Here is a 27,352-nt window from a genome sequence, read left to right on the forward strand (position 1 = left end):
CCAATAAAAAAACACCATTGCTCTTGAATCTTTTCTGAACTAGTTTGAGATTTCCAGAAAGTTCCTGTGGAAAGGTAAAGATGGTTTTCACCCATTCAGCCTGTGAACATGTGACTCTTTTATCTAGAATGTTAACAGCAGCTGATGCAGATGTACACATTTATTTTTTAACATGTCGTCCCTGTGACGAGACACTCAAGGTAAGATTAGGTGCTGTAAAGTAGAGCGTAAGAATACAAACAACTTCATGGGGGAATTAAATAAGTTTATTTTCTTTCCCTAAGGAATGAAACAATGTAAACACAAAACTTAAAAAAAAATCTCATTTAATATATAATTTATTTAAAATTATTACTTCAACAATAAAATACCTTAGTTTTTCAGCTAGTCATAAAAGCAATGAGTTCAGTTGGTTCACAAACCAAAGCTTGCCGGTGATTTGGTGAGTTGTGTTACGTGATCAAACGTTCTCTCCTCAGGGCTTGATTCAAACGCTTTAGTGTTCCTGAAGCTCTTGGCCGCATCCAGGGATCTGTGGCCAGAGTTTCCAGCGAGCTCCGGTGGTCAAAACTATAAGGGGAAGGCTGGAAGGGAGAGTCCTCGCTAGGAGCACCCCGGGGTCCTGGGGAGCAAAAGCAGGTGGACCGTTACAATCACAAACCCATCACAGCGAAACAAGAAACTATTCTGAATTGTACATTTCCATGTAAACTATCCATCCTTTAAAAAAAAAGAAGAAGGAATTAAAAAGGATTTACACATGTCATGCAAATTATGATACAAGTACAGGCCTGTGTTGAGAGGGAGGAGAGGAGGAAAAAAAATAAAAAATAAAAATAAAAAAAATCGATTCTAAATCGATTCTCATATTGATTCCTAAAAATCGATTCGTATGTCTAAAGATTGATTTTTTTTTCATCATTACGTTACAACTTTTGGTATTTTTTTGTTTATGCCCAAAAAAGGAATGTTTTGTTGGACACGAGAATAACTAGGGCCATGTTTTTGCCTTTAAATATGTTTAAAGGTATGAAAGCATTTTCAGTTATAATTGAATAAATTGTCCATATTTCATTACTTTATGTACCGTCTTGGGGTTACATTTGCATAAAATGCTAAAAACCAAATTCTCAAAAATAAATTAAAAAAAAAAAAAAAAAAAACGGAATGTGGGAAAAAATCAAACCGATTTCATCCGTCTCTGTTTCCTCCCTGGATCTGTTTGGAACACATGATGTTTCTGAAAGCAGTTCTATCAGCATTCTGGGAGCTGATTGGTCCTTACAGCATCATTAGCTGCCAATACTTGCTGTTGAATCTCAATATAATACTAGTAGTAATATGTTGCATTACTACAGTCATATAATTCATGCAACAGCTCAAAAAACAGTTTTAAATAACAGTAACCCAACTCAATATCGGAATCGAATCGAATAGAATCTTGACATTTGAACGGATCCCCCGATGTCTACCATCAGAATTAACTGTTCTGCCAGGGAACCTACAGAGTTGTGTCTCCTCAACTCACCTCGTCCTGCTTCCTGCTTCTCACTGGAGTAGGTGAAGCAGTCGCTGCGGTGCCCAGAGGCCCGGCTGGACGGAGCTCGGTTCTGGGCGTTAAAAGAAAAAATACAGACAGTCAAAGGTGGATTTTGGTTTTATATCATTTCCTGATATATAAAGATTGTAATTGCAGACTACCTGGGGGCCCTGGGAGCGTTTAGCCAGCCTCCTCCTCTCCCTGGCCGACAGCTGGCGATGGATGGCCTCCAGTTCTGGAGTGTGGGCTGCAGGACAGGCGTCGCCGAGGGGGTCTCAACACAAACACACACAACACACAGTCAAAATCAGACAGTTCAAAACATATTAATCATCCCCATACATTTGCAGCTCCGCTTCCTTCATAATTAAGCTTTGGAACCACATCCTATACCAGTCAGTGTATGGAAGAGTATTAGGGCCAGGCAGGAGAAAAATACAAATATTTTGGAGGAGGAACATTTTTTTTTCATTATGCACTTTGAGAAAAAAGTCAATATGTCAAGAAAAAAGTTGAAATGTCGAGAATAATGTTGAAGTACAATTTCGAGAAAAAAGTTGAAATGTATTTCAACTTTATTCACAAAATTTCGACTTCATTCACAAAATTGTATTTCAACATTATTCTCGACATTTCGACTTTTTTCTTGAAGTGCACAATAAAAAAAAAACTCTTCCCCTCAAATATTTTTTCTCCTGCATGGCCCTAATAATCTTCCGTAGTCAGTACTAGGCAAAGAGGTTAGGAGGAATGTTTTTAGGGTATGCAAGAGCACGCACCTCTGCTCTTACCACGCCATTACCAATACCACCATTACTTACCAATAAAAGCGCTATCTGACTCGAGTAGAAGACCACCTGTAGATCCCCTGCTCACACTCCTCTGAAACACACATCAACTCACCCACATTAAACTCATTAAACTCCACAAAATGTTCAAAGTTACATATCAGTTACATGTCAGAAAACTAATTTCTTACCAGATCATCCCTTTGCTCTGGTGGGGACAGGTCAAAATAATCTGCAACACAAGGACGTTGGATTAGAGTCCTTCATGGCCTTTAAACATGGATTTTTTTCTTTATGTACATGCTGCTCTCAGATTAAAGCAGGAACCTTCATGCATCTGGTCTGGGAATGACAACCTGTTGCAAACTTCTGGCAACAGGTTGCAACTGCATTATCCTCCATAACAGTACAGAATATATGTGTATAATGTTTGTTTGACATCATTGTGGATGCCACTGTTTATAATAAAAAAAAAAGAAAAAGGTATATAAATAAAACATTTGATCACAAACATGTATTTTACAAGTTAGGGGTTACTCGTATGTTCATACAGGTATTAAATTGGTAGAGCAGTCAAACAGTGAGAACATTCCTACCATCCTGGGCCGTGGACCTCTGGCTGCTGAAGCGCTGGTACGAGTCTCTGTCGTCCTGGCTCCTCCTGCTGGCCCCGTCTCTGTCCTCCAGTCCACCGTCGTCACGGCAGCCCAGCCGCAGTCCTGCATCTGTCTCACACACACGATGGCCAACAGGTCAGCGCTGAAATGCTGGTTTGAGGCAGAGAGCCATCAGTACGGTGAGTTACCCGTGTATTTCAGCGGGAGGTTGTCGTGAACATGAAACGGGTTTCTGTGGCCGACGTTAGAGTTGGGCCTTCGAACCGGAGCCTGGAGCCGCAGCCTGGCCATGTCAAACACATCCACCGCTGGATACTCCCGGGGTCTGGACAGGTGGGAACCAGACCAGAGCACAACTGTTACTCTGAGGACTGACCATGTAACACTGCACCCCCAATAATTAATATTATTACAGCAACAATATTATGTTAACAGACTAGAGTAGATACTGCTAGCATATTGACTACTGGCTCTGCATGTGTTCATTCAACCGGGCATTGTTGCGCACGGCACTTCACATCTGAGGAATAGGTTGAAGGCCCACCAAAAACTGACTTATCCGTCAGGAGCAGAGAAAAGAGGATGAAGGAGAAAAAAACGGAAAGATAAAATATATCACTGTGAATATTCAGTGTAAATCAACCCCAGGCCGCCCTTTTAGCTGAATTTGCTCCCATTTCAGATTAAAAACACACGTTTTTTTGCTTGTAATGAGAAGATAAATCTTTTTTTTCTACTTATTTCAAGTGAAAATTTACTTGAAACAGGTGAAAATTGTCAAATAACGTAATAACGTAATAACATAAGTTATTTTTCTGGTAATGACTCTTGTTTTAAGTGTAATGAGATTTTTTGATTAAAAATGAGACATTTTAACTGGAAATAAGACAAATATTCTTGTTAAGATTTTTTGTTTATGCAGTGCATGCCAGGCTGACAGTAGGATGATGGAAACAACTCTGCTGCAACTGTGCAGCTCTTTGACCTTTGACCTGTTGCTTCTCTGTGTGGCCAGTAGGGGCAGTTGCTGACTTTGATCAATATTCATTGAAAGATTTTTCTGCATGTTTGTTAATCTGTTGTAGCTTCCATGGTCTTAATCACTGTAGATTACAATCTAACTACAACAAAAAGTTCTTACATCTAGTTTTAACAGTGTATTTGTAATGACAGAGAAGAACATGAAATAAGTTTATAGTGGGTGTGTGAAGGATCAATAATCAGTATTATTGGCAGTAATAGAGGGCCCCAAAATCTTATTTTGCTTAGGGCCCCACGGAGGCTTGGGCCGGCCCTGAAAAAGAGTATCAGTGAGAATGAAAGGAAAAGTGTACAAGATGCTGTTGAGACCAGGGATGTTGGTTTAGAAACAATGGAAGTGAGGAAAGGACAGGAGGAGGACAGGAGCTGGAGGCAGCAGGAATGAAAACAGAGGAGATGGAGGGATGGAGAGGATCAGGAATGAGGACGTCAGAGGGACGTCACATGTTAGAGGTTTTGGAGATAAAGTCAGAGGCCAGACTAAGATTGGTTGGGACATGTCCAGAGGAGGGATGGTGAGTTAACTGCATCGGTAGAAGGATGATAAGGTTGGACCTGCCAGCACGGTCTCGGGTGTCGTGAAAGGAGTCTTAAAAAATCATTTATTATCTATTATTCATAAATAAATTGTCATTATTTTTGCCAGTTCCAAGTTATTTCACTGACGACTGTAATCTTTGATCTTCTTTAATAAAAAAGCGTATCAACAGATGTATCCGTGTGTGGATAATAAGTCATACAGTTAGTACTGAAATAAATGTGGATGAAGTGCACATTTACATTGTTTTATCTAAAGTGATCATTATCATCATCAGTTAAAGAGAGATGTGCTCATGACTGGGTCTGACCTGATGCTCATTGGCGAGTCTAACTCCTCCCAGTCGCCCTGCTCCAGATGACTTTCCAGACGTTTTTGTTCGCTCTGAAGCTGACGACGCAGCGCTGACAGCCCGCTGAACACGTCACTGGTGTCGCCTGGAAACACACACATATCAGCTCTATCTGAACATGTTTTCACTGAGACTACCCATTCTCAATACCACATACTGTACATTTAGTTACTAGAAACATGCAGTAAGCAGGAATCTTTGAGTTAAGAAATGGTGCAACAAGCTCAACTGTCAAAGCATTTTTTAACGTGGTCCAGCAGACAAACGTAACCAGGACAGACTGCAGTACCTGCAGCTCTGAGCTGGTTCCTGCAGGCAGGGACAGGAGGGGACTGGAGTCCGGACAAAGACCGGTCCTTAAAAAGAAAAAAGAAAGAAAGAGAGGAATTAAAGCACTAACTCCTGCAAAATGTTTCCTACAGTACCTAGAACGCAACCCCCCCCGCCCCCCCTTCTCTTTTTACAGATTTCATTAGAATACAGCCTTTACTTCAATCTTTTTTATCTAAATTTTATGCGATGGATCAGAACACAATAGTTTAAGTTGGTGAAGTGAAATGAGAAAAACGTGTAGAGTATACATAGTCTCTGGAAAAGGCAGTTTCAAGACAGTTATGTGACTATTTGTACAGAAATTATCTGTTTGAAGTCTTTCAGTCAGGGTTCAGAATGCATCGTAGCACAGAGACAGCACTGGTTCGAGTCACGAATGACCTTCTTATGGCCTCAGATAAGGGATTAGTGTCCATACTGGTTCTACTGGACCTCAGTGCTGCTTTTACTCTGTAGATCATGGCATTTTACTGCACAGGTTAGAGCATGTTGTTGGGATTAAAGGGACAGCTCTACGTTGGTTTAAATCATATCTATCTGACAGGTTCCAGTTTGTTCATGTACATGAGGTTTCTTCAGAACAGTCAAGGGTCTGTTATGGTGTTCCGCAGGGTTCAGTGCTAGGGCCAATCTTGTTTAGTTTATACATGCAGCCGTTGGGAAGTAAAATCCAGAATCACGGCATACACTTTCATTGTTATGCTGATGATACGCAGCTCTACTTGTCTATGAAGCCGGATGAGACAGAACCGTTAGTTAAACTTCAGGCATGTCTCAGGGACATCAAGGACTGGATGTCCATAAATGTTTTTGTTTCTAAGTTCTGATAAAACAGAGGTTATTATTTTTGGTCCAGAGCATCTTAGGAAGGGATTAGATGGTGTTACGATGGCTTCCAGTACAATTGTGAGAAACCTTGGTGTTGTTTTGGATCAGGATTTGTGGTTTAAATTGTATATTAATCAGGTTTGTAAGACTTTGTTTTTCCATCTCCGTAATATCACAAAGATTAGGAACATCCTCTCGCAGAGTGATGCAGAAAAACTAGTTCATGCGTTTGTATCTTCTAGATTAGATTATTGTAATGTGTTATTAGCAGGATGTCTAAGTAAGTAATACTGAATATCCTCCAGCTGATCCAAAATGCAGCAGCACGAGTGCTGACAGGAATCAGCAGGAAAGACCACGTCTCTCCAATGTTAGCGTCGCTCCATTGGCTACCTGTAAAACTCAGAATCCAATTTAAAATTTTATTACTTGCATATAAAGCCCAAAACGGATAGCTGCATGATATTTGCATGATCTGATAGTGCCTTATGTTCCTGGCAGAGCTCACCGTTCTCGGAGTGCAGGTTTACTCGTAGTTCCTAGAGTATCTAAATGTAGATTTGGAGGACGGTCTGCTGCTATCAGGAACCGTTACTATGGAACCAACTTCCAATCTGGGTTAAGGAGGCTGACACCACCTCCACCTTTAAAACCAGACTTAAAACCTTTCTGTTTAGTAAAGCCTATAGTTAGTGTTTAGTAAACCTCTAGTTAGTGTAAAGTCTAGTATGTTAGAGTCAGTAGTCATAGCTGCTCTGATTAATGCTCTCCTTGCCCGGTCCGTGAGCTTGGGTGGACGGCCGTCTCTTGGCAGGTTTGCTGTTGTGCCATGTTCTTTCCACTTTGTTATGATAGATTTGATGGTGCTCCTGGGGATCATCACAGGTTTGGATATTTTTTTCTTATAACCTAACCCTGACTTGTTTGGAGAGTTCCTTGGTCTTCATGACAGTGTTTGTTAGTGTTGCCTCTTGCTTAGGTGTTGCAGCCTGTGGAGCCTTTCAGAAAACTGTGTTTATTTGTAGTGACACTTTGCACACAGTTGAACATCATTTCACTAAATATGTGACTTCTGAAGTAAATTGGCTGCACCAGAGGTTTTTATGGGCTTCATAATAAAAGGGGGTGAATACATATGCACATGCCAATTTTCAGTTTTTTTATTCCTAAAAAAATAGTTTTATGTATAAATTTTTCTCATTTCACTTCACCAACTCAGACTTTTGTGTTCTGATCCATCACAATTAATTCAGATTTAAAAAAAAAAACCATTAAACTAAAGGCTGTAATGTAACAACACATGTAAAAAGCGTAGTGGAGTGGATGCTTTTTCAAGGCACTGTGTTGTTTCCATGACTCACAGACATGGGGGCTGTGGAGCGCTGGCTCTCAACAGTGGGGGGCCTGGGGGGGCCCCAGTGGTGCCCAGGCTTCTTCTGCAGAGCAGGAATTGGAGGCGAAGGCTCCCTGTGAACCTGGAGACGCAACCAAACAGTTAAAAAACTTGATTTTTACTGTCCACTGTCTTAATGCATTTCAAGCTCCCAAGGACTGGTTACAAGCGACAGGAAGGAAGACCTGAAGTCACCCAATCCTCAAACATGAAGAAAAGAAATGGAAATACATGGGATATAGCGTTCATTTGTATGTGAACCTGTTAAACCTCAGTTGTCTACACCTTCAAAATATTCCTCATCAGAGCAACACCTGCGGTCTCAAGAGATTTGGAAAACAGAATCGAGAACATCAATGCAAATATAAACTACTTTCTTACTAAATAAATGCTGCCTTCATTTTAAAAGAAATGTAAAACTATGGTTTTTAGAGAGTCAAGTGTGTGACCATCTGCCCTGGGAATATTTTATTGTATCTATTATAATGCATCGTATGCAATGCATTTTATAAATAGATGTACTGTTTTTATTATTTTACCTCTTTTCTTATCATTTTATTTGTTATTTAAGCCTACTCTTAAATTAAATACTTGTGATTTTTGAAAAGCGCGTGAAGTTACACTAGTTATGGATAAGCCCTGAATGCAGGCATTGTGACATAGAATTGTCAAATTGGTTTGATTCACTGCATGAATTGTTACAGATTACTTTTGTAATCTGTATTTGACCCGGTCTTTGTACGTTTTGACCGTATAGAAACGTAATTCTTGTCATTGTAAGAATAAGACGTACCTGCTGTACTTTACTGCCCTTACTTTTTAACAACTTGTGCTTTTTATTATTTGACCTCTTTTCTTATCATTTTATTTGTTATTTACTGTTTAATTGTGTCTTGCTGCTTTTAATGTTGATGTAAAGCACTTTGAATTACCTTGTGTTGAATTGTGCTTTACAAATAAACTTGCCTTGCCTTTAATGCTGTTGTGCTCATGTTACCTGCCCCAGGCACTTGGCTAAACTGGCATATTTACAGAAATGTTTATATAAATGTCTCTGTATATTTTAAACCAACAAACAAACAAACCCACAAACTGACATCCAATAAGTTGTCCTGACCATGTCCCATAGTGAAGTGAACCATGTCAGACTGGTCTGGTTGTACATAATACAATAACAGGATAGTAATGACCCTTCAGATGAGGGGGAGTTTCCACTGACCTCCACCCGTGTCTGTCTCTTGCTCTCATACTGTCTCAGAAGAGCTGCATTCTCCTTCTCTTCCATCTCCATTCTTTTCTTTTCTGCTTCCTTTTTTGTCTGTTCAGCAAGCTGAATCAGTTCCTCATTCTTGGCCTTTTGCTGAAAAAGAGAGAAGCAATGCACGTGACGGTTTGATCATGAGGGGGATCAGGCGACGCACCCCCACCAGTACATCCATCTCTATGGGTTCTGGGGGGGGATTACACAACGCTGGACCAGCTGAGCAGTGACCGCTCTTTCAGAATACGTTGACTGTTCGCACGTCTGCAGCTCCTTGCAGTTGGAGTCATAATGACGAAAGATTTTCGGTTAAATAATCAGGATTTCTGTAAGGTGTGGGGAATCATACAGTTGTTGCTTTTCAAGTGGCCGAGAGGAACAAAAAATACTGTAATCTCCTGTTATCCCACAAGGTGGAGCCATAAAAACAGACTTGTTTAGTCATTGAAATATTCTAAGAGTAAACAATTTGCTTATTGGATTTTGATAGGTTTATTGGTAATTTTTTTTAATATCATTCTCATTTCAACTAATTTATTCAATAAATAATTAATTCACAAGTATGACCACTTGTCTGTATATACTGATACAGACAATGTTTGACACACATACACTATATATATATATATATATATATATATATATATATATATATATATATATATATATATATATGACACACACATAATTCCAATAATCACAGTAGCACCCCTTTGTTCAGGAGCCTCTGAATTGACCAGATCAACCAGTAATGTTCATCAAACTCTTAACTTTTTAAAGTTAACATAAACGTTTAGTGTTGAAAATGTGTCCGCTCACCTCCATTTGCTTCTGTTTCTTCCTCTCCTGCTCTTCCTCATATTCCCTCTGGATGCGTGCCCGTTGCTCTGCCAGTCTCTTCTCTTCTTTTTCCTCCTCCATTCTGATCTGTTCCCTCTCCTTTGCTTTTTTACACATTTTCTCTTCGATCTACACATTCATGCAATTTAAAGAGACAAGTTACCAAGAACCAATGGACTTTAAATAATAGAGGTCATTTTCTTGCCTGGAATGAGACGAAATATCATTTATCGTGCTAAACTTTAAAGATCTTTATTATTATTATTTCACCAACAGATTACTGAGGAGCACCTTGGAGGTTCAGGGAAAAGCAGCTGCTTAATCTTATACCTGCTGTTTGAGGTAAGCTTTGTACTTGTCCTGCTCCTGGAGCCGCTGCTTGTTGGGGTGGTTAGCAAACACGTTGCACCGGGGAAATTGCGGGGTTTGGACATGAGTGAAGCCTTCAAAAAGAGAGAAAAAGCAAACATGAACTCAATTTCAACAGATGTTTTCCACTTTTTCATGTAAAGTGCAGCTGGAATATTAAAATCATCTGACGGCAAATCAATGCTTGTCCATAAAAAGAGGGCCGTTTACCAGGGAGCCTGTCAGCGGTGTCGTGGTTGCTGCACTCCGGTACCAGCGGTTCTGCCTGGCGAGCTTCCCTGGCTCTCCTCAGCCACTGCTCCGGCTTGCTGTAAGCCTCTTCGTTCAGTTTGTGCATCTGGTTGAGGTCAGCTGGTCCAGTGAAGAGCAAGACCAAGCCGTTACACATCGTTTTTTTACCCAACAAGACATCAGTATTCAAATTTTAAAAAAGGGACACACCGAAGAGGTTTCCACTGCTGTCCTTGAGCGGGGCTCCTCCCCCCCCTCTCCCCCAGGGCAGGTGGTTCCTCATGTCGGCCTCCAGCCGGGCCTCGTACTGCGCTGCCTCCTCCCTCTCCTGACACTTGCGCTCTTGTTGCTCCTGGATCTGCAGTGCAACATACAGAGGTATGAGTGAACGAAGCAGCTGCTTAGAGCCCCGTGATCACTAGGGGGCCCCCAAGAGTTAAAAAAATACAATTATTTTTTTATGTGTGAGTGATGATTCATTCATTATCAAGAGGTATGTTATTGTACAAAAACAAGAATTAATATTATTACATCAACACTTGTATGTTAGCAGATTAGAGTAGACTACTGCCTCTCGGCTCTATTTGTTTGATTTTATTTGTTTATTCTATTTAATAATGTCTGTTTTTGTGCATTTGAATTTATTCTTATATGGAGAACATATTGACGAGGTACTGTTTATCTAAGTTGAGTGATTTTAATTATAGTTCTAGTTTATGTAGTACTTTGTTGTTGCACTTAATTGTTGTTCCACTTCAAATTGTTGTTGCACATTGCTGTTGCAGTTTATTTAAAACCAAAAATAAAGTAGATAACGTGTTTACAGTAAATGGTTTATAAATGATCCATTTGATTATTTTGTTTCTTTTAGTAGGTCTACACTGTAGATGACACTCAGTATCACACTTAGTTCTATATCACTTTAAATATTAAGTGTAAATCAACCCCAGGCCGCTCTTGTAGCTGAATTTGCTCCATTTCAGACTAAAAACCATAGATGGGTAAAAACCTGGCAGGCTGACAGTAGGATGATGGAAACAACACTGCTGCAACTGTGCAGCTCTTTGACATTTTATTTATTGCTGAAAGTTTGTTAATCTGCTGTCTACTTCCATGGTCTTAATCACTGTGGATTACAATCTAACTACAACAAAAAGTTCTTACTTCTAGTTTTACAAGTCGATTTGTGATGACAGGGAAGAACATGAAATAAGTTTATAGGTGGTGTGAATGATCAATAATCAGTGTTATTGGCAGTAATAGAGGGCCCCAAGGGAGGCGTGGGCCGGCCCTGGCAACATATGTGTGTATAAATACACATTAAATATATACATATGTCTGTATGTGTGTATCTGAACAGAAGAAAAATATAAACCTCATCAACATTTGGTGTGACCAACCTTTGACATCAGAACAGCAGGAGAGGGAAAGATGGAAGGACTATTTCTAACACCAAGTCCTACAAAAGCCACCAGTGAACTAAGGGGTAACGTACTTCTACGCCTCTAGTTCTAGCTTCATGGACTTTACCTGGTGAGGCTCGGCGCTCCCCTGTCTGAAAGCTTCCTGCCAACACACCACAGACTCAGACTCAGCGAAACACAAGCCCGTTCTTTGGTCACTTTGCCTTGTAATCTTTTGCAAACTGCATGCTGATCCCAGGAGATACTGTTTCCCTACTGCTGAATGTTTGCACATGTTCATTTTATGTCTTAACTATGCAACAATTGCAGGAGTTAATCATCAGGACTAGACTCCAAGTTGGAACAATAATCATCTTGTGGATGATGGCAGCAGTAAAGAGGGTTATCTGTGGAACGAAACAAGCAAAGACTTTCTGTAGTTGATTTCCCCGTTTCTGAAGTCGTCTTACCTGCTGCTTGAGGGCGTCTCTGTAGTTCAGGATGTTGTCCCTTGTTGATCTGGGTCTCTCTGGAGGGAAAGACCCAACATGGGGATCCACAAAAGCAGTCTCCTTGTTGGACCTGCTAACACAGTTGCAGAATTACTGTTGAGATCTGAAGAAATCGTGTCCACATGTCGACTTGGTCAAAGTGGCATTGAATGATTCCACTGAAGACCCTCATGAAGTCAAATTTGATACTTAGTTGTATATACTGCAATCCTTGTTATACTGTTCAGTTCTACGCAGGCGTGGGCCAACAGTAAGTATTTTAAGTAAGTACATTTCCTGGAAAACAATAAGATATTATTTAACTTGCACCGAGGGTTTACACTGATGCTGCATCTGATAAAAGGATTTTGTTGAAAATACTGGCCGGGGCAGTTTCAAGTGGTCTAGACTCTAAACAGGCTTTAAACACAATAGAATATTTTAACAGTCAGTCTTACACTTTTGAGGCTTGAACAGACAGACACTAAATTAGTGGTTGTTATAAAACAGAGATGCCTGTATCCAGGTTTAAAAAAAATAAATTAAAAAAAAATGAAAGTTAGGCCTATGTTGAAAAAAAAAAAAAAAAAAAAATAGATTTTCTGATTCTACATTGATTCTCATATTAAATCCCAAAAATAGATTCCTATGTCTAAAGATTGATTTGTTTTTTCATCATTACATTACAACTTTTGGTATTTTTTGTTTATCCCCAAAAAAGGATGTTTTGTTGGACACGAGAATAACTGCTGCCATGTTTTTGCCTTTAAATATGTTTAAAGATATGAAAACATTAAAGCCTTTAAATATGTTTAAAGGTATGAAAACATTAAAGTTTTCAGTTATAATTGCATAAATTGTCTATATTTCATTATTTTACTGTCTTGGGGTTACATTTGCATAAAATGCTAAAAACCAAATTCTCAAAAATTAAAAACCGAAAAAGACTGAAAATGGAGAAAAAAAATTAAAACGGAATGTGGGAAAAAATAAAACCGATTTCATACGTCCTCTGTTTCCTCCCTGGATCTGTTTGATAATTCTGACCCACACAATGTTTCTGAAAGCAGTTCTATCAGCATTCTGGGAGGTGATTGGTCCTTACAGCATCATTAGCTGCCAATACTGTTGAATCTCAATATAATACTAGTATTAATATGTATATATAGTTATACACACATGTAATTCATGCAACAGGTGAAAAAACATGTTTAATAACACTAACTCAAATCAATATCAGAATCGAATCAAATCTTGATAATCGATTCTGAATCTTAAGAATCAGAATGGAATTGATTCTTGACATTTGAATGCATGCCCAGCCCTAATGAAAGTACTGCTACTTTGGGGGCTTATCTTCCAACATGAGGGGTAACTTACTGAACTGCAGACTCAGGAAAAGTGCAACCGCTGTGCTGGGTGTGATGGTTCTGGTGGCCAAACTGGCTGGGAACGGCTCCCCCGTATGGTGCAGTCCAGTAGGATACGGGAAACCCAGCACCAGGGAGAGCTAAACGTTCATCTAGAAGGAGGAGGTAAACACAAACTTGGAGTGATAATATTATTGAAATTATATTAACATTTTTTAACAAGCATGACAATGACAAAGATTTTATTTAATGTAAGACACTGAGACTTACAGTAGGGTATACTGGGGTCAACCGTGTTTCTGGGTTTGTAGTAGTGATGGGATTCCCCATTCAGGTTTCTGTAAGCTTCACTCACAGAAGGACGAGGAAAAAACACAGGATTTCTAGAGACACAGACAACGCAGGATTCATTTATCCAACCACCGTGGCTTAATGACTGTTCACAAATCCCAAGTCATCCTAGTATTATACTCTTAAATTAAATACTTATGATTTTTGAAAAACGCGCAAAGTTATGGATAAGCCCTAAATGCAGGCATTGTGACGTAGAATTGTTAAATTGGTCTGATTCACCGAACGAATCGGCACAGATTACTTTTGTAATAGTGTATTTGACCCGGTCTTTGTACGTTTTGACCGTATAGAAACGTAATTCTTGCCATTGTAAGAATGAGATGTACCTGCTGGACTCTACTGCCCTTACTTTTTAACAACTTGTGCTTTTTATTATTTTACCTCTTTTATTATCATTTTATTTGTTATTTACTGTTTAATTGTGTCTTGCTGCTTTTAATGTTGATGTAAAGCACTTTTTGAATTACCTTGTGTTGAATTGTGCTCTACAAATAAACTTGCCTTGCCTTTTCTAATAGGTTGAAGAATTGAATCTTGAACACTGCCTTGAACGATCTTACAATAGGAGTAGTTTTCCCATTTGCAGATGTTTCTTTTCTGATCGATTCAAAATATGTGCCTCCACATGAGCAATATCAGGAAAAAAAACAGTAGCTTTTATTGCACAAAAATGGCAGGAAATCTGTCCTGTTTCTTATGTGAAGGACTACCGGGGCTCACTTGCAAAGTCTATCTTTACACCAACAGCAATACCCAAATAAGAATGTTTGCATTTTCTGAACCTGCCCTTTTTTAAGGATTAAAGAATATAAATGAAGCCGTGTTTAAATGTAAGGACTACCTGGCCATGTCTGTGTCACTGTGGAAAGAGTGCGGGGCATCAGACGGGCTGTTGGGGGCCGGGCCGCCGTCCCCCCGGCTGAGGCTGGAGCTGTACTCCAGCAACGGGGACGGGAAGGCCACGTGTGGCAGCAGACGAGGCATTTCCCTTCCGTTAGCTTCAGTCTCCTCGTTGTAGAGTACAGCCTTGGATGAGGATCCACTCTCTTGCGGTGCTGAAAGCTGACTAACCGGAGGACCTTTTCGCTTGCTCAGTCCAAACTGCCTGATTCTGTCTGGCTGGATTGTGGACAAAGATACAAATGGTTTAAAACAAACAAAAAAAGTCCTGTGAATGCATACCTTACCCCACGGAAGAGTATTGAGCCATGCAGGAGAAAAAATATTTGAGAGGGGAAGATCTTTTTTTTATTGTGCACTTCGAGAAAAAAGTTGAAATGTCGAGAAAAAAGTCGAAATGTCGAGATTAATTTTGAAATACAATTTCAAGAATAAAGTTGAAATTTTGAGAATAAAGTTGAAATACAATTTTGTGAATAAAGTGGAAATGTCTCCTCTGGCCCATCAAATCCAGTTAGCAGAGTGACTCTGACAGCTATACAGCAGCAGCCATAACTAACTAACTAACTAACTTACATCCTTGGAGTGGAACGTTAAGGGTACGTTTCTAAAGTTATGCAACTGCATCGTCATCAAATTTTGACTTTTTTTCCTCAACATTTAGACTTTTTTCTCGAAATTTTACTTCAACATTAATCTCGACATTTCAACTTTTTTCTCGACATTTCGACTTTTTTCTCGAAGGCCATAAAGAAAAAAAAAAATCTTCCTCCTCTACAATATATTTTTTAATTTTTTCTCCTGCCTGGCCCTAATACTCTTCCGTATTAGCCAGATTGTACACGGCTTGTTGTTAGATGCAAGCTGACCTGTTTTTCAGGATCATTTGCTCCCGTTGCAGCAACTTTCAGCTCCAAATCTTTCTCCCTGCAGAAATGCTACAATTATGGATCTATAAACTTATCAAGTTTGACACTGCATCTCAAATGTAGCTACTGTTGCATTACATGTGTGTTCCTGCTGCCAACACTGTTACAACATTCAGGTGTTCTCATTAGACTCATGAGAGATGTACCTCTTCTTGTTGCGGTGCTGTTCAGCTATCTGCTCCTCCAGCTCCCGCCTGTAGCGCTCTTTCCTCTTCTGCAGAGCTTCACACGTATCTGCTGCTCCTGAAATTATGGGACAAGATTTCAAAAAAAGATCCTTTTCTAGACAATAAGGCAAGAGCCAGTTCAGCCTTCACTTTACAAAAATGACTGGCTGTAAAGTTAATTCCCAAAACATTGTTGCTGTTGCCTATAAGCAAGAAGGTTGCTGGTAGGAGTTAGACTTGTGATGCAGTGAATTTCTTTACTAGCTAAAGCCAGTGAAGTCGTGTTTTTGCCAGCCTGCTTCAATTTTAGTCTAGTCTTTGGGTCAAGCTATCATTTTAGTTTATATTAGTTTTAGTCACCTTCATTCTCCTTTTAGTCGTGTCAAGTTTCAGTCGACTAAACGTCTGAGCAAGGTTATCTTATTATATTATTGTTACCTTATAGACCCAAGAATACATTCATTACAGATACAGAAGACTCTAATTTGAGTTTACAACATTTATTTTTCTGCATTTCTCACCATCTTTTTCTTTTTCCACGACACATTGGGTTTTCTTTTCCACGTCTATGTAGGAAAGTGTATCCAAAGAACTAAAGACTAAACTGGTTTAAAGACTAAACCAGAGGAAACTTAAGGATCTCTGTTATAACATTTCGTCTCGTTTTGGTCAACGAAAATGAAGACACATTCTAGCAGAGTTTTTATTTTGTAATCTACATTTTAGTCGTGTTTTTATTTATCTACGATATTGCATTATATATTTAATTATTGTAATCGTCACATAACCAGCATTTCCGTTGCGTCTCGTCTTCCTCAAGTGATAAAGGTTCATTGACGACGATATTTAGTCATAATTTTCGTTGACGAAAGCAACTTTACTCAGTAAAAGGGGATAGACTTGTGATGCAGTGAATTTCTTTACCAGCTAAAGCCTGTGACTGGGAAGTTTCCTTTAGAAAAGGAGCAAAACATTTCCATTGATTTGTTCAGTCAGTTCTAATAATAAACTTGTCTGATATAAAGACTGCAACAATATACTGTACTTCCAACCTTCCAAATTAAAGTCTTTTTAAGTGTTATAAGCAAGTCTTTTTACCTATAATGAGACCAGTGAGAAACTCAGCATTCTCAGTTTTGCCAAGTGCTCTTAATCTCCTTCCTTCCATCATATGAGCCCCTGGTTTGTCCCGCTCGTCTCTGAAAAAGAAACATAAGAAGCGTACTGAATGCAATGAGAAATGGGTAGTTTACTTAACATATATTCAAAAACTCAAACAGAAACATTAAAAACAAAATCATATAAAAGAAAAAGGCCGGGTTTCCCAGATCAGTTAAGTAGTTCTTAACAGCGAAAGACTTCTTTCAAACCTTCTTAAGGAGCCTGTGAAAGAAAATCGCGTTTCCCAGAGTTGCTCTTAGCTTAAGTATCTCTTTCATTAAGAAGGAAATGAAAGATGCTGCTGACCCATTCTTTACAACCATCTTAGTGAACAAAGACTCACAGATCCAGCCGCGTCAGGCAAATCAATATCACACCAAGCAATGAGATATTAAAACAATGCACCCCGCACAAATTTTGATCTATTTTATACTTTAGATTTATATTGTTTAGCATTTATTGGTGACAGCAAAGGAAAAAAAAAAGAAAAATAAGGAATAACAAGTGTGTTCCTGTATATGCTTTATGCTTTACGCACAAATAAAACGATCATCATGAATATCATTTATTTGATAATTTGGCTGCTATACAGCATGTTCTCGCTGCAAATCAACCGCGTCGCCGCGCGAAGCAGAACTGTTTATATGAACGCATTCGTGCGTCAGCACTTCAGTCCCCTGGACGTGTCGGACCGGGCTGTCAGACCGGGACACCTGCGCCGTGCCCGAGCCCGAGCACTTCTACGTGTGATGACAGGGAAGCAGCAGCTGAAGAACAGGAGCCTTTGATGAATCGTTCATTACAGTCTCAAATATAATCAATGGTGTCGGTTTATATTAAAGAATCTTTTTGCCCAGAAGAAAAAAGAGCGAAGACAACGACCCATAACTATTTTCTTCTCTTGAAAAAACCTGCACCGCTGGGTTTAGGATAAAAAGACGCTGCAGCGCGAGTCGGGATGCAGCGTCTCAGAAGAGCAGGAATACGTGCGAGGCGGGGCTGATCTCTGCAATCTGAAGCGCTCTATAATTGTAAAAAGAATTTCACTTATCACGGGTTCTTTTTGGAACATAACCCCTGCGAAAAACCAGGGTTTGCTGTAATTCCACGTTGCGATTTGCGAAACTCGCCTTCTCTTGGCTCATGTTTTTGAACACACACAAACGCCCACCCCGTTTCCTCCCGGTTTCTGCGTGTGGGGAAAAAAAGCCTCACTGTAGCCAGAAATAACGGAGTAACGCACCGTTTGGATGAAAAAGGGTCATTGAATTATATTTATCATCTTAATTTTTTATTATAACGCACAGGCAGCAGTGAATTAGTGCGTTAGGTAGCAGTGCTGCGTGTGAAAATGCGCTGATAGTGATCGGTGATCGATTTGCCTGGCATCGATTCATTTGGTTTCAGAATCGGACAGCTGCTCCAAAGAGCTTCTGAAAGAGCGAAACTAAAGAACGGTGTTAAGAAGTCATCTGGGAAACACCCGTATCTTAGGGTTCTCTCTTAGTTCAAACCTTCTTTGAACCTCTCTTAAATCCTTAAGAGAGGTTGGATCTGGGAAACCCGGCCAAAGTCTGTACCCGCCATCCCTTTTCCTGGACTGGCTCTTGTCCTCAGCGTGTGTTCTTCCCTGGGTCAGCAGCAGCTCATCTCTGAACTCTCTCTCTGGCCTCTGCCTCCAGTCAGGATGCGTGAGCAGCACCGGGGACGGCCCTGTGTCTTCTTTAAACAACCTCCCGTCTTCTGTTAGAGTGGCTGCATCACTCTGCAACCGCAGTTGTTGGGGAAACACTGCCTGCCCTTCAAGTGGCTGCTGCTGGAGAAAAACCACACCATTTTAGAATACAATAAACATAATTTATTATTTAACGCGTGAAGTCAAGTTGGATTCAACTACAAGTTCTACTGCATCTGGTGCACCTCAGAAGTGGGTCATAATAAATGATAACACCAATGTCAACACAACACCTGTGGAAGAGGTGGGTGGAGGGATCCCCTTAAAACTGAACTGAGATGTGAAGATGGACGGTTGTACGGTTGGAAAAGGGGCCTGTGTTCTGTATCGCTGTTCCATGTTGACCAGAATATGACGCCGACCTTCATTAAGACCTCAGCATATCGGCTACAATTTTGAAAAATAGACGTCTTTTCAAATCGATCAAAATCGGGCTGACACCATCCCACTTCAAGATTTCCATCACAACATAATTACATATACATTACATACATCCCGGAAAGAATCCAGGATATCACATTGTAGATTTTTACTGAATTAATTAAATTCCTGGGTAAAATAAGTATTTGGTCACCTACAAACAAGCCAGATTTGTGTCTTTCACAGACCTGTAACTTCTTCTTTAAGAGGCTCCTCTGTCCTCCACTCGTTACCTGTATTAATGGCACCTGTTTTAACTGGTTATCAGTATAAAATAAACCTGTCCACAACCTGTCCACCTGTCCTCAAACAGTCACACTCCACACTCCACTATGGCCAAGACCAAAGAGCTATGACGGAGTGGCTTCGTAAGAAACATTTCAAGGTCCTGGAGTGGCCTAGCCAGTCTCCAGATCTCAACCCCATAGAAAATCTTTGGAGGGAGTTGAAAGTCTGTGTTGCCCAGCGACAGCCCCAAAACATCACTGCTCTAGAGGAGATCCGCATGGAGCCAAAATACCAGCAACAGTCTGTGAAAACCTTGTGAAGACTTAGAAAACATTTGACCTCTGTCATTGCCAACAAAGGGTATATAACGTAAAAGTATTGAGATGAACTTTTGTTATGAACAAATACTTATTTTCCATTATAATTTACAAATACATTCTTTAAAAAAAAAAAAAAAAAAAAAATCACACAATGTGATTTTCTGTATTTTTTTTCTTCATTTTGTCTCTCATAGATGAGATATACCCGTGATGGAAATTACAGGTATATCTCATCTTTTTAAGTGGGAGAACTTGAACAACTGGTGGCTGACTAAATACTTTTTTCCCCACTGTATATTGTTTTATCTAAAATCCAAGTGTGGGGTCATTAGCCGTGGCCCAAAATATTTAAATTTGCAGCAATACCACTTAAAGTGGGAAAGGCTAAACATTAGTTGATTTATTTTGCCAACTTTTTCATCCTATTTATCAGCTGCTTTTCTATTTCAGGACACACGCACATGCACAACTTTGAGTAAATCTTTATTCCACTTCAATGTTCAATCACTAGTTAGTTTTGAAATCTTTTTATCTTTTACCCTTTTCACCTCACAAACAAAGAGGAGTTGAATCACTCAATATGTCCTTCAAAATAATATATGAATATTAAAAAGTTACACGTTACTCTGCTCCATCATCCACTATAGCAGTCATCCAATAAAAGAAAAAGACATTAAAAAATAATAAATCAAAATACAATTAACTACTGTCCTTCTTTAGATTTGCTAAATCTGTAAAATAACCAGCAATCGCGTCATTCTTTTGTGAATGTTTATTCTGTCATTCAGTAATGTGAAATCATGAAAGAAGATGTACCTTGATGGACGTCCTGTTGTCACACAGGTGGAAAGATCCAGGATCACCAGAGTTAAAGTGCTTTCTCTAGGATTCAAAAACGGATTGTTTCAGCATTGAGAATGGAGAAGCAGACACTTAAACACTGCACACACTTACTGAACAAGCAAGAGCTTCAAACTAAATCTCAATGTGTTGTTTAAGAGGACCGTTTTGCTAGATATTCTACTGTAGTCTGTAGTCACATTTGTGACATTTTGCACCAAAAGAAGCTTTGTGAACCAGCTTCATGTTAAATATGTAGTAAAGCTAAACTGATGACACATTGAATCGTTAAAGATATAAGAATAAAAAGTAGAATTAGCAATGTGGTTAAATATCTCCTATAATAAATGGGCCCCAGTCATCTGAAACAGGTGCCTGATTTACTGGAGAATAAATTACTTTGGACTAAATGCCTGATAAAAATAACTGTGACAGGATCTTTTCAGACTATTGGACACATGGAGACAGACTATTGTCCCTCCCACGGAGAACGTTTCAAGGCGGGACATTTGTACCAGTATTCTCTTTTACCACGCAGTGGTATAACGTTTCATTTTCACATGGGACCCAGCAATAAAGGCAAAACAATAGGGGGCGGCGCTAAATGTGTGAGGGCAAGCTGGCATTGTGGTTCACCCTGCTGTTGCTATGGACACTCCTGTCATTTGGATGAGTCGGGGGGGTATAAAGCTGTCTTTACTTGGTCTGTGTGAATTACTAAAGCAGAACAGCCAAGGCTCAATGAGCCTGGCTTTTAGTGCTGATGTTGCAGCTTCTGCATGAAAGAGGCTTATGGGATGTAGGAAGCTGCTGAGGAGTCAGATATATTCACTCCAGAAAGGTAATTCCAATTGGATATACTGAGCGATCGCTTTGGTCACTAATCTAGGAACTGACTGAATTATCATAGCCAAGATGTGAGAAATGTGACATTTTATTTTCAAGTGTATTGAAACTGAATAAAATTAGCAGCATTGGCAAATATAGAACCAAGCCTGGTTCTCATCAGTCATGTGACGACATGAGAGTCACCTGGGTCATGTAGCGCCTGTAGTCCATTCGGAGCTCGTGCTGCAGCTTTTTCTTCTTCTTCTCATAATCCACACCCAGGGGTAGACCAACAACGCAAGTGTCATCTTGCAAAACAGAGCCATTGATATCTGATAGAGACAGAGACTTTTTATACCACGTCAACTTTAGAAAGACAATTAATTACAAACGTCTACTCCAGGAAACCACTCCACTACCAAGATGCAGAGTTAATATAGATCAAACAGATCAAAGTCATCTCCCAATTTTAATACCTTAATTGATCCTACCTTTTTCCTGTGTTGTAAATATGTGCGGGGGGCTCTCCTTAAAAGTTGACCCATAGGCTTCACATGGTTTGGCCTGTCCATCAAAAACAGACAAAAGTGATGGATCCCAATTGGGAATATTTCGTCACAGAAGCAGGATATTAATCATGATCACATACTTCGCTAAGAAATGCATACTTTTACTTTGGAAAGATGATTCCCCTCCAACTTTCAAGTTTTTTTTGGATCAAATTTCAGTTTTTTTACCATTGGAAAAATTAACTTTAGAAAAATACAACCGTGCTCATATTTTTCAAGAATTTTGGTTCCCATTATTCTCAAAACTGGATAATTTTTCCAAAGGGGACCAATGAGTATCTTTATTTTCGAACTTGTGCCTTATATGTATGTATGTTTGTATGCATGTATGGATATATATATAGTTTGATATCGCTGTTGCTGCCATTATATATTTTTTTATTTACCGGTATTTTTTTTTTTTTAAATATTTATTTAATTTTGTTCTCCCTTAATGTATGTTTTTTTTTTTTTTCTTTCCCTAGGGTAATTATGGGGAGGGTAGGAATGTGGGTATAATAGAAATCATGCATGTGAAAATGTGAATTGTGAAAATTATTGTGAAATAAAAAGATATTAAAAAAAAAAGAAGTGTTTTTCCAAGCTTCCCATGTTCTGGCCTCCACACTGGCCCGCGGCGCCGCCCTTCTCGTGGGAACTGGTAAAGCCTCGTACTCCAGCAGGAGCTCTGAGGCCTACGAACCAGCTGCTGCTGAACCCTCAGCCAGGCTGCTTCCATCTGGAATACTTTACCTTTCAATATTGGACATTTCTAGCAAGCAAGATCATTTTGAAGTTCTCCTGAAACATGTTTTTTTGTCCCAGTTGAGCAAATTACCAGGTTTTTAGCATAACAAAACGGTTTATGTTGTTGTGAGTTCTGTCTCTCACTGGATCATGTTTAAAGTTTAATTTGTTGGATTAAACTTTAATTGCAATGAAATTGTTCAATTTCAATCTAAATCAGAAACATTTGCTTAACAAACACGTTCACAACATTTTTTGCCTGAGAATCTAAGTTTTGGGAGCTGCATAGTATATTTTCCCCAAAGTTCCTGTCTTATTGCCAGCAGGATTCATGTTTTAGTTGGTGAATTTAAATCACCTTAATTTTCCCATTTCAAACTGCATGATTTTTGTTTGTTTACTTTTGTTAAAAAAAAAAAAAAAAGAAGTGCTATTTAACATTTCATCTGTTGTTTGGCACAACATTTTCATTGTTGGAGCTGTTGATGGGTTATCCAAGACGCTAAACTTTAGAGATTACAGGTGTTTATTCAGATACCCAACATTAGTCATATCGATCTTTTTTCTCTATTATTCCGTCATTGACGCTGGTGTTGGTACAGTAGTAGCAGCAAAGCCGATTTGCAAACAAAACTTTTGGATACACGAATAAAACTTAACATTTCAATGAATAAATCATTTCATTTACAATAAAATGTTATTTATCTATTTATTAATTAAGGATACCCATTAGATGGTGCCATAGTTATTAAAAGATTAATTACAGTTTGTATGGTTCTGTTCTCAAACTGTTTTTTTTTTTTATTGAATTTTCGTTTTGTTTGTATGCACGCAATTGAAAAAAACAAAACAAAAAAAAACACATACACACAAGATCCCTCCACTAAGTTCCTGTGGCTGCAAAACAAGTCAAAGTCATTGACTTTAACATGCTAAATTAGGCCTGCAAGACCCAAGATACAAGTTTGTGGTTTTCTTGCATTTTTCTGAGAATTCACAGTCTGACTTTGGGGTAAATTTGCTGTCATATCCACCCCTGGGAAGTCCTAAATAATTCTCACTTGTGAGTACGCTCCTTTATAATGTTAAACTTAGAATTACTTCCAGTTTAAGTGTAGACTAATTGCTTCTCTTAGACCATTGCTTATTTTTTTCCCTCTTGGCATTGTGTTAAAACCCCTGAATGTTCCAGATGAGTCTTGTACAGAGATCAGCTGATGATGCATAAGAAAACACCCAAAAACCTCCACATCCTAAAGCAATGCTGAGACAACAAATGGACCAAAGTCCTCCACTATGACGTAAGAGACCGCTAAAATCCTGCAGCAAACAACTTCATATGATTGAAACTAAAAATGGATCTACAAGCTCCTGAATTATAGGGGTAGTTGGTACTGCTCAAATTATCTTTATTTTGTTTTGTTTTTTGTTTGATAAAGAATGACATGGTGGAAAAAAATTGTATTGTTGTTTGCCTGAGGTTGTATGGGCCTAATACCAAGACCCACCACTAAAAGATGATTTTTATTTTTACACAAAAAATGTGGATGTAACAACTTTTTCATAGTTGTAAAAATGTTAAATTTAAATAAAATCTTCTGAGGAACATCCTTAAATGCCATGTCATCTGGGGTATCAGCACGTGTGCTAAAATCAAGCAGCTGCAAAGAAAAGAAGTTATGTACCACTGTCAATCTTTATTTTTTATTAGGAAAATTTCACATCCATAAATGCAAATTTCAAAACTCTTCTCCATTATTTAAGTGGTTTTTGATTGAAGTTGATTGTTATCTTAAGTCTCTTAAGTTAATTACAAATAAGAAATGTATATCAATGATGGATATCCATTCTGAGATCTTCAATCATTAAGCTGTCACAAATATAATTCACATTTTATGCGAGATATTATGAAGTCTGTCACACCAAGGTTTTCTTTCTTGTATGTATTCATTTATTTGTTTTCTTTTTATTTATCTTTCTAACTTTTTCTTTAACTGTCATTTGTTGTTATTGATGACACATGACTGTACTATGCTGCTGATGTTGCACAGGTTGTGAACTGAAATGACTGATTGTTGTACACTGTTTGCATCTCAGTTGTACACTCAGCATCCTTCAACTGATATATTCACTCTCTCTCCTCTGGACGTGTCCGAACCATCTCAGTCTGGCCTCCCTGACTTTATCTCCAAAGCCTCTAACATGTGCTGTCCCTCTGATGTCCTCATTCCTGGTCCTATCCAGTCTGGTTACTCCCATAGAGAACCTCATCATCTTCATCTCTGCTACGTCCAGCTCTGCCTCCTGTCTTTTCCTCAGTGACACTGTCTCTAGACCAAACAACATCGCTGCTCTCACCAGGTTTGTACACCTTTCCTTTCATTTTAGCTGAAACTCTGTTATCCTGCCTGCACACGTTTCTTCAGCTCTTTTCCATACTCTCCATTGCTCTGAACCGTTGACCCCAAGTACTTAAAATCCTCCAGCTTCTCTAACTCTACTCCCTGTAAGCTCACTCTTTCACTTGGGTTCTTCTCATTCACACACATATTTGATTTGATTTATTTTATACATGTAAAAAACAACAATTCAAGAGAAGAAAACAAAACAACAAAACAAAGAATATATAGTCTTGCTGCGGTTAACCTTCATTCCTCTCCTTTCCAGGGCAAACCTCCAAAAAAACAACTAAAGGACTCATTCATCCTCACCTTGATTTCCATGTAGGGAGGGTCTGGTCCCAGATATGCTTTGTCCTCCAGCACTCGCGCCTTGCGCTCTCGGATGAAGTTCTCCAGCTCGTCTTCCATCTCCACTTGGGAAAGTTACCGACCCCAGCTAAGAGCACAGAATAACGCTGGGGTTTTCCTTCATTTATCCAAAGCAAACAGGGAGGAATATATAATAAAAGGAAGAAGAAGACAGTGGACCAGAACGAGCTTGTGGTCGGCCAGACCTGATCTCACCAGGATGGACCTGGTTGTCAGGGGCAACGGCCAGCATGAACCTGGTTGTCAGGGGCAACGGCCAGGATGAACCTGGTTGTCAGGGGCAACGGCCAGGATGAACCTGGTTGTCAGGGGCAACGGCCAGGACACCTGGTTGTCAGGGGCAACGGCCAGGATGTACCTGGTTGTCAGGGGCAACGGCCAGGATGGACCTGGTTGCCAGGGGCAACGGCCAGAACACCTGGTTGCCAGGGGCAACGGCCAGGACACCTGGTTGTCAGGGGCAACGGCCAGAACACCTGGTTGCCATCCAACGGCCAGGATGAACCTGGTTGCCAGGCAACGGCAGAAGCGTCACCCCCAGCAGCAGCGATAGCCGCGTTAGCTCAGCAGCTAACCGGGCAAACACACACTCTTGGGCAATAAGACGGCCTTTCGGAACCAAAGCGAACCGCAACTAAATGTTAATTCGAGTAAACTTGAGCTTCATTTAGCTAATGTGTTAGCTGGTTCCAAGGAAAAGCTCCACGTTGAGAAAGCAAACAGGACCGAGCAGGAGCGGAAATAAGAAGCGGAAATAAAGCACACGGGGCTTTAGCTTCGTTGTTACTCGCGTCAACTTTGGTAAGAATCCAGAAACCCACCTGGTTCACCAGAGACGGAGCGACTCCTTCACTGCAGACCAGACTAGTCCTGGGAGTCTCTTTTAAACCAGTCAATACTTCCGCTCAAGAACTTCAAAATAAAATACCACGTGAGAGAATAGAGTCCTCTATTTTATTTTGTACTTTCACCACCAGTGGCTCAATTTTTTATTTTCAAATTCAATATAAGTTGCAATTTCTGCTCGACTGTAGCCTACAGTCATGGCCTTTGAGGCACAAATATGTTTTCTACAGACTTTATGTTTGCACTTTTGTTATTGCTCTAAAAATGTGCACTATTACAGAATGGATGTTCTGCTTTATTTCTATTGTTTTATATTAATTTATACAATTTTAAGTTAAGCAGGACAGGTTTCTGTTTAAGAAAGATACTTATTTTATTCAGTTCATTTTGTTATTTTGTATTAAAGTGAATTGCTGGATAACAATGTGTTCATGTCATGTCATGTCAATTCAGGTTCTAACCAAATAGTTAAAAAAATAATTTCACTCACAAAAAAGGGGCTAAAAACATTCCCCATACCAGGAAAGGTGAAGGCAATCAGGTCGGCCGGCCCTGCAGATGAAGTGTCCTTTATTTATTTATCAGGGAGTTGGCAACCCTATCCGCAACCTGACCCTGCACGGTTTGATCATTAAGTTCCTCCATATTATCTCCTCTATACCATCAGCAAGTAATGATGCCATCAGGTGTTGACTTTCATCCCATTCTGAACCATTTTTCCAAGATGGAAACACATCAACACCATGTTGAAGAAAAACTCTTACTGTTTTTCTTTACATTTACCCTGCAGTTTTGTAGCTAACTGACATTCAGGGGTAGAAACAATAAAACCTGTTGGCCACCCACTACTGCAACACTCAGGGAAGTTAGACAAATACAAAATACAATTTAGATTTTATAAGGGCACTGTGCAGAGGCCATGCATGGCAGCTACATTATAGTAGTTAATTTATATTTTAACATGATTTAGTTATGTCTTAAGAAACATCTTTAGTTTCAGTGGCAGAGTAATAGTCATGATAGTAATAATTACATTTACACCATGGCTCATACTGTTGTTTGATTTGTTCCACAATGATATTTACCTTCCATCATTATGTAGACTAGGAAGTTAAGTCTGGATAATACTTTCATCGTCTGAGCTGAAAGTTTTTCTTGACAAG

General features: G+C 39.4%; 1 protein-coding gene across 3 annotated transcripts; it reads right to left on the reverse strand.

The window, feature by feature from the left end:
* Positions 1-256: 256 nt before the first annotated feature.
* On the reverse strand, positions 257-26,231 carry LOC133447684 (centrosome and spindle pole-associated protein 1-like). Of its 3 annotated transcripts, none has more exons than XM_061726413.1 (28): positions 26,165-26,231; positions 25,284-25,410; positions 21,769-21,841; positions 21,482-21,609; positions 20,426-20,491; positions 18,487-18,719; positions 16,844-16,944; positions 15,725-15,821; positions 15,519-15,576; positions 14,591-14,868; positions 13,666-13,778; positions 13,406-13,547; positions 12,005-12,119; positions 10,342-10,489; positions 10,111-10,251; positions 9,862-9,974; positions 9,511-9,660; positions 8,650-8,790; positions 7,399-7,512; positions 5,166-5,232; positions 4,835-4,961; positions 3,134-3,270; positions 2,925-3,053; positions 2,520-2,560; positions 2,362-2,422; positions 1,702-1,814; positions 1,529-1,610; positions 257-622 (listed from the first exon to the last, which is right to left on the reverse strand). In XM_061726413.1, the coding sequence occupies exons 2-28, from the start codon at positions 25,380-25,382 to the stop codon at positions 453-455; spliced, it is 3,237 nt and encodes a 1,078-aa protein (XP_061582397.1). In that variant the 5' UTR covers positions 25,383-25,410; positions 26,165-26,231; the 3' UTR covers positions 257-452. The 3 variants fall into 3 exon arrangements, with proteins under 3 accessions (XP_061582397.1, XP_061582396.1, XP_061582395.1); XM_061726412.1 differs by having other exon boundaries at positions 12,005-12,116; positions 18,487-18,722; XM_061726411.1 differs by having other exon boundaries at positions 18,487-18,722.
* Positions 26,232-27,352: the final 1,121 nt, after the last annotated feature.

Source organism: Cololabis saira, chromosome 7 (genome assembly GCF_033807715.1).
Source record: "Cololabis saira isolate AMF1-May2022 chromosome 7, fColSai1.1, whole genome shotgun sequence".
NCBI lineage: Eukaryota > Metazoa > Chordata > Actinopteri > Beloniformes > Belonidae > Cololabis > Cololabis saira.